Below are 12291 nucleotides of genomic sequence, written 5' to 3'. Positions count from 1 at the left end.
CGTGTGGGTGCGCTGGTGGGTGGCGAGGTCAGATGACTGGCTGAACCTCCTCCCACACTCACCACAAGGATAGGACTTCTCTCCTGTGTGGCTCTGCTGATGTCTAACTAGGTGTGATGGCCTGTGGAAGTTCTGCCCACACTCGCCGCAGGAATACCACTTCTGTCTGTGACCGCCCCCTCCCTCCTCCCCTGTTTCGCTCTGTGCATGTGGCTCCCCTGTTGTCTCTCTCCACTGCTGTGGAGGCAGGTTTGACAGTAAGCCAAACACCTCTCTACCTCCCACACCTTCCCTCTGCCCTTGCAAATGCGGTTTCTTTCCCCATGTGCCTTTGCGGAGAGAGCTGGGGTTTGGTGGCAGCTGCTGTGATGGTGGATCCCCCGGGAAGGAAAGACCTCTGGTTTTAGGGCAAGATTCCTCTCCCAGAGCACCTTCGTCTTCTTCAGTCTGCAATTCGGTAGGCAGGTGCTTACGCTTCAAGTGTTGGCTGAGGTAATCTTTGCTGCTGAAAGCCAGCCTGCAGCGAGGGCATGGATAGCAGTGTGGATCCTGCCCGCGGACTGTCCAAAAAACAAACCAGAATTCAGATAGGAAATGGCAATTCATCCAACATGCTAGCCCTTCCAGAGGCTTTGCACTACTATCCTGCCACGTAGGAAGGGCCAAGAGCACCAGACAATTAGTGACACTCAGACTTTAGTTTTAGGATACAAAGTGAACCGTTCCCTGTAGTACCAGACCTAATGGCTGACTCCTCCCCAGGGTTCAGTTCTATCCCCGACAGTCAGCCAGATTCAGACCTAAAGCTGGGACAACCGTGTCTGATTGTTCTAGGTCCCTGCTAGGAGTGTCATTTTCTCTCTCTCCTCTGCCAGCTGTTGGGGGTTCTGGTCCCGGCCGACTCCGCTCTCCCAAGGCCAGTGGAGTAAGCCATGGCAAAGAGTTGTATCTATAAGCATTTCTGAGGCTATGTCTACACTGGCACTCGAACGACAAAAGTTTTGTCTTTCAGAGGTGTTAAACCGCCCCCCCCCAGACAAAAGTTTTGCCGACGACAAGCACCAATGTGAACAGCTCACTCCTGCCGACAATGCTGCTCGTTGGGAGTGGAAGATTCTGTTGGCAGGAGAGCCGACAAACAGTGGCTACGCTGCACGAATTTTAGTGGCACGGCTGTCGCAATGCAGGCATGTCACTAAAAGCTGTGTAGTGTAGCCTGTATTGCACATCCTTGTAGTACTTAAGAGCTAAAGTCAGAGACCATCTCCTCACACTGGTGACCCCCCAGAGCCTCCTTCCCCCCCTCACTGTGCCGGAGAGGCTGTAGGCACAACCCCTGCTGGTTGTTGCCAAGTGCTGGGAGTGCACTGATCAGTACTCTGCTAGCTCGGCCTAGTCTGAGGATCATTGTGACACCCCAGAGGCTCTACCACAGATTTCAGTGGCAGTGGAGACATAGTGACTTTGACCAGCCCCTCGCTACACCCCATCCTCCAAAGCCTTCTCCCACCTTTAAGCTTGTTTTGAAGATACCAAAAAACACCTTGTATCGGATTAGTTTCTGAACTTTGGGATTCTATACAGTGAGGGCGATAGGTGGCTTTGCACCCACGGTAACATTTAAGCGGCTTCTCGCCACCCTGTGCAGATCATGTGATAGCCAGTCAGAAACTCTAGCCTGGTTGCTTAGTTTAACTTTAAATACTGTTTTTAGTCCCAGCCTTCACCTCTTAATATAAAGCAGATGCTGGGGTCGGAGAGGGTTGGGTAATAAGTCACGGGCAGAGCAGGAGGGGCTGTTTCAGCTGTCAGACTGGGAACTGCTCAGCAGGTCAGTGCTTGTGTCTCCTCATGGATCCCAGCATTTTTCAACCATTTTGATATCAGGGACCTGCTTGCTGCCTTCCTAAACTGTGTCAGGGAGATCCCAGCGACTGGTGCCAATCCAGACTGGTCATTGAGAATCACTGAGCTAGGGGATCCCCCGGTATGTGCGTGTGTTGGAGGTGGTGCGAGTAGCTGAGCAGAAGGCAACTGAAGAGGCAGATTCAGGGCAGCAGGTGCTCTAAGTCTGACCATCTCCTAGGGCAGGGGTAGTCAATAGGCGGACCGCGGGCCAAATCTGGACCACCAGACGCTTTTGAACGGATCATGAAATCTTTTTACTTATTGTCGTTATTGTTACTGCAACATGAAAAAATGTTTCTCTGGAGTCTGGACCTCGACCAAGAAACATGGACCTTAACAAAAAAACAATTGACTCCCCCTGTTCTAGGGATGGCAGGAAGCTCCCATAATTAGACTCATTCCAACCAGTAGTGGCAGTGGTGGCTGCAGCATCTCCTTTCACCAGCTTCCCTCATCACATCTGCACTCGAGATGGGCTCTCTAGCATAAGGATTTACTTGTGCGCATTCATGACAGAGGAGATGTCAGGATAAGAAATGAAAGTTCCTGGTTATTAGAAATTGTGTCATCTCAAAGGAAGCCAAGGGAAGCTTTTAGCCAGAGTGAGGCTGCAGCCTGGTACCTTTGGGTGGCGCTGTGCTTTTCCATCTCGTGCCCCACTTGATGCCCAGCTCCTTGCCGTATTCATCCCCGTACCAGACCAGAAGCTCACTATGCGGCAGGATGGCCCTGCACACTCTATAGTAGATTTTCCCATGATACTGGAAAGCGACAAGGTTCTGCTCTTCCTCATCCCTAGCACAGTTAACATACCTGGACATTCACAGTTAGGAAAGTGATTTGTTAAATACAACGGTCTTCAGTCAGGGAAGTGCCAACCTGAAATCTAGGCAATAGAACAGTGAATAACCACAGTACTTCTAGATTTTCCTTAATGGGATTAATAGATTATTGGTCCATGCCAGGAGCTTTCAGAGCCTAGCCAGTAACATTTGAAAGCTACGTCCGGTGTTTTTGAAGCTCATCCACTCCCACTAAGTCTATGAAAGTGAGATGACTTAGAGAGCCAAAAATCTGTACAACTTTTATAGAAAGGAAATTCTGGCGAATGAAGCTTCCTCAATATGCTACTCTGTGCTGGGTATTGGAGGGCTAATGCTGTCTCTCTCCCTAACCAGGTGGGCACTTTGTTTTGGGGTTTGTGTTGCAATCTTAATGCTGAGAATATCATGTTGTGAATGCTAACAGGACTGGGTAAATAACTGCATGCTTAGTGATGGATTGGGTGTGCCGCAGCCTGTAAAAATGAATCCTATGTCTTCATACACCTGAAACACTGACTGACTATCCCAGAGCTAACATTCTATGATCATACTGATGAGGATAGGAGTACAGGGACTTACCTCATCCAGTTGGCATTAGTTTCATCCTTTCCATCAATGTATACATACCAGTTTCTTCCCTTGGTGATCTGGAGTTAAATCAAACAAAACACACAGGAATCAATAAAGCACTCTCCATGCAGATGATATGATAAATAAGTGACAAATGTCATGCTTTGGGTTCATTGTGTCTTGAACACAGTTCAGAAGTAATCCTGCAAGTGTGAATACACACAGAACAGACAGGGCCAAATAGTGCTCACAGTGACAATCCCAATGAAATCAAGGAGGCTGCACAGTATAACTGAAGCTTTGTCTACACTGGCACTTTGTCAGCAAAACTTTTGTCATTCAGGGATGTTAAAAAACATTTCCCCCCACCCGGAAGGACAAAAGTTTTACTGACAAAAAGTGCCGGTGAGAACAGCACTTTGTCAGCAGGAGAGCTCTCTCCAGACGACAAACAGCAGCTACAATGGGTGACTTTTAGTGGCATGGCTGTAGCGGCACAGCTGTGTTGCTAAAAGATGTGTAGTGTAGACAAAGCCTGAAAGCAGAACCTGGGCCTTCAAACAGGGTCTCCCAACAAAGCTGAACCTGCTACCACCATCAGGAAAGTTAAACCAACTGCACCCCCCTAGGAGAGTGCCATGTGTTAAAGGCCGAAACATATTAATGAATACATTTCCCAAGCCCCTCAGCAAGCCCTTCATGCCACCTCCCCAACAGACACTGAGAAATGCTGATGTAGGGTGACCAGATATCCTGATTTGATAGGGACAGTCCTGATTTTCGGGTCTTTTTCTTATATAGGCTCCTATTACCCCCTACCCCCATCCCGATTTTTCACACTTGCTGTCTGGTCACCCTATGCTGATAGAATGTCATACTAATAAAACATGAATTAATAAAACAGAGTGGGAGTTCAGTGCCAAGAAGCATACTTCCCCTCCTTCCTTTCGCACTTTGATGAGCTAGAACATAGCACAGTGTTGTAATAGAAAAAAAGTGTCATGGGCAATTCATACCAGCCAAGAATAACCATTGTGGGCTGCTTCCTCATCCTCTGTTATCCTTCCATCGTATGGGCCAAAATGAACTCCGATCGGCAGGGTGTCTGCCTCATTCCAGACTCCAAGCCCAGCCTGTGGGATACTCGAAAGCCCAATTCGCATCCCCGGGGGCAAAGTGAGAGCTGCTCTCCTTTCTTGTCCTGTTTCTACTATCGGGTCTTTGATGAAAACTGGAGGGCCATGAACCGAACACTCATCAATGAAGAATATCAGGCAAGTCTCACAAACTAGAAGAGGAAGAGAAACAGAACACTGACTCCATCGGTTAGTTTCTCTGCTCCATCTCCCCTAGCCCCTCTCTGCATACCAGACCATTAACCACACCACACAGGCCCTAGTGTACACAGGCGGCTGGGTGACATACTAGGTAGCTGCTCTCCAGCTGTTGCACATTGGCTGAGCTGAAGAGAGTCTGAAGTTTTTCCTCATACCAGAGGCACATTTTCAGAGAATTTCTGTCAGGTGGTATATTGCCTCCAGCAAGCACTCAGTGGAAAGTGGACACTGCAGCCTGTTTAGCTATGCAGGTCGCTGTGAACATGTCACACAATGCTTAGCTCTCTGCACTGGCTCCTTATTGAATAGAGAGTCCAATTCCAGGTCTCTCCTCATATTAAGAGCCCTCCATGGGAGAGTTACGTTCCATCAGAACAATGAAACTCTTGACCAAGAGGAGAGTTTCATGAGTGCGGGAGACAGAACCATCACAGGAGCTAGGCCAGGATATGGAACTTTGCCACAAGAGATAAGGGTGACTTTCAAAATTAAATGCAAAACTTACATCTCAAACCACCCCTCCCCCCTGCTATTTCTGCTGCATGATTAAAAGGAATAAAGAGATACAGACTATTATTCCTAGTCATAAATAGTTTTGAGGTGCTCAGATACTATAGTATGAGGGGGCATATAAGGAAAAACATTTGGGGCTCAAAGAGGAATACTGAAAGAAATTATGCGACTTACATAAGTAATCATCATCTTGTGGTTCATTTATTTCAACGTACACTTTTTTCTCTCTCTTTCGTAAGCTGTATGTGTTAACTTGGGTGCTCTGCCCCTGGGTTTTAGAAACTGCTAACCTGGGTAGATCTAAAGGGGAATTATACTGGGTAGGTTAGTCTGTACAGTACCAGAACTGATAGCAATAAATAGGCAATGGCATTTTCAGGCCTAAATCTTATTTATATGGAGGCTGCTTTACACAGCAAAGTGGCTACAGAATATGTAAGAATCAGGCCCCTTGCACATGAAAACGTACATAAATATGAGCCATACCACAGTTTCTAGGAGCTGAACACTGAAAACCACGGTTGCCTCTGACACTTTCTATCATTGATTAAGCAGTGACATTCTCTCCTTAAATCTGTGTCTCGCTCCCTGTCCTCTGCTCTCAGTGCCCACAGCCTCCGATGGGCTGGTATGCGAGAATTCAGACCCAAGCAAAACAGCAATACGAGGCCAGTGTGTGTCCTGATGACCATGCTTCACATGGCCAAGATGGACTCAAGCCAGGTTAGACGTCTAGCGCTGGTTTCCTATGGCAACAACAGGAGTGCCATGGAGGCTCACCCTGCCTTGCGTCACCCAACAGTACCCTAAGCAACCAGTTAAAGACCAGCATGACAGGGATTTGAAGGGAATCCCATCATGTTGGTGGCTGTGCTCTTACGTGCTGAAGGATGAGCTCTCAGGGACTGAGAGCTCAAAGGGAGAAGCAGCAGTAAGAATAGCTGTGGTATTGAATTAGACTTCACTATAATGAGAGATATTTCCATGTTTCTACAGATAATGAGAATTACGTGTCCCACTAGAGCACCTCCCACCAAATCTCATAGGCTGCAGACCTAATAGTCCTCAGAGCTACCATGAAAATACAGAGGAGATTTCCCCACGTTCTGGGCTTACCAGTTTTCAGATCAACAACATTAGTGACAGGGATTCTGGTGCCCACATCGGAATTTTTGTCCAATTTCTCAGTGTCTGTCTGATTCTCAGAGGCCTTCTCCAGCACTGTCTTTTCATTCTGCACACAAAGTTGTTTTCCATTATAATAAGCGTACTGTTCTGGTTCTCTCTACCCAGAGCCTGTCATGTGGCGAAACTAACATACAAAAGACTACAAGGAGCAGATGGCTACGTAAAACTAGGTTGACCACCGCAGCAATGGAGTACCTTCGCCAGGTCAGACATGGCATAGCAGTTCTCCCCAAATGGCACCCCCTGCTGACAGTTGCTCCATCACCGCAGCGATCTCTCTTCCCATAACTTGGCCTTCTTGCCAGGTCACAATTTAGTCCACCCCTTCCAGGGTAACAGAAAGCCCAACATCCTCACCAAAGGGTCTTTGGTCCCCCAAGATGAGCCCTCTGGTCCTCACATCCTTTCCTCAAAGTTTTCTAATGTCCTTGTCCCCTTCTCTGGGCTCATGACACCTTGCCAGTGGCTGATAGGGGAGCCTGGGCCCTCCCACTACACCAGGTCCCAGCCCAGGAACCTTTAGCCCAGAGGTGGGGAACCTACAGCCCGTAGGTCCGATCCAGCACATTGCTTAATTTCCTCTGGCCCACGGCAAGTCTCAGCACCACAGGCTAGAAGCCCCGAGCCTCAGTGCCCCCCCACGAATGCCTGCTTGCCCCACCGGGGCCAGGAAGCTTTAGCACTCCCCCCCCCCACAGGGCTGTATGTGGGCCACGACTATTTTTTCTGTGGGTCAATGACCCATGATAGAAAAAGGGTTCCCTACCCCTGCTTTAGCCAGCAGTGCGGTTCCACTCCTTGCTGCTGCTGTTTCCCTGGGCTCCTTCCTAGCCAGCCTCTCTCAGGCTTGGCTTTTTAAGGCTCTTACTCTGTTCCTCCACAGAACCTCATCCAAAGCACTCTCTCCTCTCCCTAGCAGTCTGACTCCAAATCTATCCCTTCTTTCAGGGCACAGTTCCAGTCCCACCTGCTCCCCATGGCTCTCTTTGCCCCAGCTGCTTGCCAGCCTTCTCTACTCCTGCTAGGATATCAGGGCTTGGATTATTCTCCTGCCAAGCCTCTACCTCATCATCTCCTTAGTCCCCCAGAATGATTATAAACGTTCTCTCTGCAGCCTGCTTCCTTTCTTTGTCCTGACCAACCTGCTCTTGCCCAGCTGGGCTTCATGATCAGCCAGCCACACCTGGCTCTCCCTCCAGGTGCACCAAGGTCATATAACTCACCTCTCAGGCCCACATTAATCCATTCAGGGCCAGCGTGGGGTACACACCCCATCATAGGGCCTCATACAATTTGACTTGAATATTCTCTTTGGTGGTCTTTGATAATTCAAAGAGGATATATGGCGGGTGACAGGCAAGGAGCAAGTTATCTACGAGGCTTAAAATACAGACATTTACCTACTGACCTCTTCACTGAGGTGATTAGATATTTGCCTAATCTGATACTGCATCTTCTGTATAAAGCTAGTCAAAAGCTTTTAAACAAAATGTTTTATAATTGAAAAATGGTCTTTGTAAAAAAACAAAACAAATTGTTTCACAAAGTTGACTTGTTCCATTTTTGTTAAATTGTTCATAATGTTTTAATTTTTTTTTAAATTGTTACCTAAATAGTTAGTGAAATATTTCTATTTTTCAGGCAGCTCTACTTTGGAATACAAAATTCTGTGCTCTACCATTGTAAGAGGCTCTACCAAGCAGTAGGGGGCGTATCAGTCATACCAGGAAGCATTCTGTCAGTGTTACAATCATGATGTAGCTGTTGATGTTGCTCTGGGCTCCCATTTGGGAAGAAAGTTTGTGGCTTGCCTATATTAGACATCTCCCCTCTGAAATTTGCCATATTAGGAAGCCGCCTTGAAGTGAATTTGTTTCTATCTACAATGTATTTGAGTCCAGTGGCAGAAACTGAACAATTCCACTGAGATATTCTGAAAAATGATCCTCAGTCTTAAAACTTTTCTTGGCCTTTTATATAAATGCTTTTTTCTCCCCTCCCCCATCTTATATATGCATCCTATTGGTGTATATAACTATTTTTACAATCATTTGATTGAGGTTCTGGGTTTTATTTATTACATTTAACATTAAAGTTATTATTTAATTGATAATTGTGGTCCAGGAATCTCTTTGTGTCAGCTAGCAGAGGACAGAGGGGGCATAGAGTATTATAGGGATCCCTGCGACAAGTATATGCACCATAGCTCACAAAGAGTGGTATGCTAGGTCTCTACCAGGTGCCAATACGTAGCTCATCATAATCATTGTGAAAGGTATGTAAGGATAATATTTAAGAAGTTAGGTATCTATACTGGAAATTATGTTCTTAATGCCTTGAAGTTAAAGGCAGGTCACCGAGCGGTGAACGGCCTCAGATAGGTTTTGTTCAGGCAGGGTTGGAGGCGCTAATCTCTATGGCTGGTCATGTGCGTCTCACAAGGTACATCTATTTGCATACAGAGCCACCAGCTAGTCAAGATTGCGAAAAAGACAAGGGATCCCGAAATCGAAGGGGGACACAGCAGGAAAACATCTGGGTTATGAATAAAGATTAAAGGACTGTTTTGCTATATTTGGGGCTGCATACCCTGCACCTGACAAGCTGATGGAGTGGCTTGTTTCGTGAAAAGGGGATCCCAGCCAACCTGGTTGAAAAACGCTGGTGATCAATACTTTATTAAAGCTGAGGGTATCATAGAATCATAGAATATCAGGGTTGGAAGGGACCTCAGGAGGTATCTAGTCCAACCCCCTGCTCAAAGCAGGACCAATTCCCAACTAAATCATCCCAGCCAGGGCTTTGTCAAGCCGGGCCTTAAAAACCTCCAAGGAAGGAGACTCCACCACCTCCCTAGGTAACGCATTCCAGTGCTTCACCAGCCTCCTAGGGAAATAGTGTTTCCTAACTTGTTAATTAAGTCTAGGCCCTAAAAATCATGTTATGATTTTATCTGTAACCATTTGTTTCCAATATTTCTACTTGCTATCATTTGAATGAACTTGGATTTGTTCTCACTATAACCTCTGCTGCGTGTTAAGTAGAGCGGTGATCTGAGGTGTAACTGGTAAACTGGGGTGTCCTGTGCCTTTGGGAACAGCGAATCTGTGACTACTGTGAGTGGCCAGTGGAACGGGCTGTGCGCTCCAGGGGGAGACGCAGAGGGCTTGGAAAGTGCCTATCTCTGCGCCGCAGAGGGACAGCGAAGCCTGCATAGGCTGAGAGGGGAGTGCTTGTGGTGCCGGGGGCTCCTGGAATCAGGGAGCTGATCTGCAGCAGGTACAGACAAGATTGCCTCATGCTAAGAGCAGGTGGTAGTGAGGTGCCCCACAGCCCTGGTACCCCTAGGAAGTGTCACAATAATTATTTAATTATTAGTTGAATCAGCAGCATAACTAGCACATAAAAAGCACTTTTCATGTCACTGTAGAGGCATCTGTTAATTAAAAACAGGGTTCACGTCCTCTATAAGATTCCTCATCTAAGCAAAAAGTACTTAGTAAGCTTACGTGACTGATGTTCTGCCTTTTCTTTTTTTCCTGTTTCAAACTGCCAGATTTACGTGGTGGCCTGAAGGTTTTAACTATAAGTGTAAAAAACAAACAAACAAACTGAACACGTTCCCAAATGCTGCATGACCAACATTACTGAAATGGTAAGTGTCCCAGGCAGGAAGCTGGCAGCCGTTTCATGTTCTGACTGTCACAGAGTCACAGAAATCAGAGATAGAGAGAAAGTCGTCTCAGCCCTCCCTAAGCTGTTACAATGTAACTGGTTTCACTGTGCAGGGTAACGATTTAACAAAGCAAGGTGTAAGGACAGAATGTGAGGCTAATGCTTTGTTATGTAAGAAACTGCTCTTCACTCATAACATTATTTAATATTTATAAACAACATACAGCTTGAGTGCTTGAAGCTGCCTTTGACTTGCCTCTATCTGAAACCATAAGCCTCAGGGTAAAGCAGGTGTCACAGAGTGGTTCAGACCCTTTGAACTTCCCTGTACATGTTCCACATTTCATGCTGCCTCGCTGCTGATACAGGATGTTTGTGAGTAAAAAATAAACTGTTCAGTTTTTAACCTGAATGCCCCAGATTAGAGCAAGGAGAGCCTCATGTTGCAACCCTTGTGGTGAATTAAAGTGTCATGTTAAGGAGCTCCGAAGTGAATCTTCTCGTTCTCCATGGCTGGAAGGGTGAAAAGTCAACATGAGCCCTTTGAGGCTGGGGACTATGTGGCAAGGAGCTGATTCCCCCAAGGATCTTTTAATCAGTGGAGATGCCCAGTGATGGTAGCTCATTAAAATGAAGAGTCACTTCTTTGCTCTGTTACCTAAAGGTTTTGGTGTCCAGTCTTCATCAGACTCAGAGTCGTATATGATGGGGTTCTGGGGACGTCGACCACGACACATAAATGCGGGTTTCTGGGTAGGAAGGCCTAACAAAGAAAGCCATAATAAGCAATAACAGCTGACATGATCTGAGTCTTGCTCATGCAGTGAGACACCTTCCCAACACCTTGCACTGGGAATACAGGCACGGGAACCTGGTGGCAGTGCCACGTGCTCTAATCTGGAAGACCTGTGAGGCTCGCCTGGCACCTTAGGACTCCTACTGCCCAGGCCAGAGGGCTTGCAGCAGCCTCAACTGCCTCTAAGGCTCATCACAGAAACAGCAAATGGAGAAGCCAGCACATTCACCTAAGGTCTGAAATGGGGGGTGCAGAGTGTGAGAGTGTTTTCTATACTGGATTTATACTCTGGCTTCTCTCTGCCCCAAGGACACAAACTCTCAATGTCTCCTCCCTCCCAAAATGAGGAAGACTTAAAGGAGGACTAAATACAACATCTTCAGCTGCTTGTGGCACTTGGAGTTGCCTTTTCTCCCCCAGCTGGCCCTCTCACCTAGTTCAACCATAAACTCATAGTTCCGCTTCATGTTCCTGTAGCGGGTTTTCTCCCAGGCTCCCATCTCTGCCCATTGCTCCTTAGGGAAGTAGATGGACAGTTCTTTGAATTCATCTTCCACCTAGTCAGGTGAAGAAAAGTGTCACAAGTGTGTTATGTTCACTAGTCACCATCCAAATTTTCTCAACAAAAGGGACCACTTCCTTCCCTCCCTGTCCATCCACCCTAAAACAGCAGCAAATCTCTTGGGCAGAGGGAGGTGTACGGAAATTGGCCCTGTGCAGCATCTCATCTCCTACCTTTTCCACTGACTGACCATTTGGAAGGGAAAAGTGAGGGTCTAATTTTAAATTAATCTCCTGGGCCTGATTATTATCTCTGGCCAGGAGACAGGGAGTGAGCGGCTTCCATTGGTGCTGGGGTCTCAGCCCCACGGCTCTTGCCTCCCAAGGCCCAGGGGCACGTGCTCCTTCCCCGGCAGGTGGAATCCTAGCTGGCTCTGCTCCAGTCAACCATCACTCTGGTGCCCCAGATGCTCTCCCCTCCTGCAATGGGGAAGATGAGACAAATTTCCCAGGTCCCCCTGGGGGTCACCTGCTCCCAGCAGCTGCTCCCCTGGGCTCCTCACCTTGGAACTCTCCCCTGCTTTCCTGCCTTTCTGCTCTTTCCTCTTTTCTGATGCTCTCCCTTCTCCAGCATTGTCACTCATGGGGCCTGACAACTTGCCCTGCTGCCCCAGTAAACTCTGTAAGGGGACAATGAAATGAGGGCCCCACAGCCCAGGCAAGTTCCACTTCTGGAGTTCAGCCCTTTTTGGGGTCTTTGGGGTTCAGCCTGAATAGGGGTCCTCCTGCCTCACAGGCTTAATCTAGTTTGGGGTCTACCCTCATCATCCCCTGGGGCTCAGCCCGGGCTGGGGTCACTCCCCTGGGGCTCAGCCCGGGTTGGGGTCACTCCCCTCAGCCCCTGGGGCTCAGCTCGGGTTGGGGTCACTCCCCTCGGCCCCTGGGGCTCAGCCCGGGTTGGGGTCACTCCCCTCGGCCC

General features: G+C 47.8%; 1 protein-coding gene across 1 annotated transcript; it reads right to left on the bottom strand.

The window, feature by feature from the left end:
- Window positions 1-2530: 2530 nt before the first annotated feature.
- On the bottom strand, window positions 2531-11992 carry LOC113405847 (histone-lysine N-methyltransferase PRDM9-like; the record flags this gene model as incomplete). The annotated part of the gene is made up of 9 exons (XM_029914444.1): window positions 2531-2721; window positions 3312-3379; window positions 4319-4590; window positions 5327-5452; window positions 6269-6386; window positions 9850-9923; window positions 10674-10778; window positions 11245-11368; window positions 11876-11992. Coding segments are annotated over 9 exons (1195 nt in total), but the record flags the coding sequence as incomplete, so codon positions are not given.
- Between the last annotated feature and the right edge of the window lie 299 nt (window positions 11993-12291).

Source organism: Terrapene carolina, unplaced genomic scaffold (genome assembly GCF_002925995.2).
Source record: "Terrapene carolina triunguis isolate 2854851 unplaced genomic scaffold, T_m_triunguis-2.0 Scaffold51239, whole genome shotgun sequence".
NCBI lineage: Eukaryota > Metazoa > Chordata > Testudines > Emydidae > Terrapene > Terrapene triunguis.
Note: the sequence above shows the minus strand (reverse complement) of the source record. Positions and strands in the feature narration are given on the sequence as shown.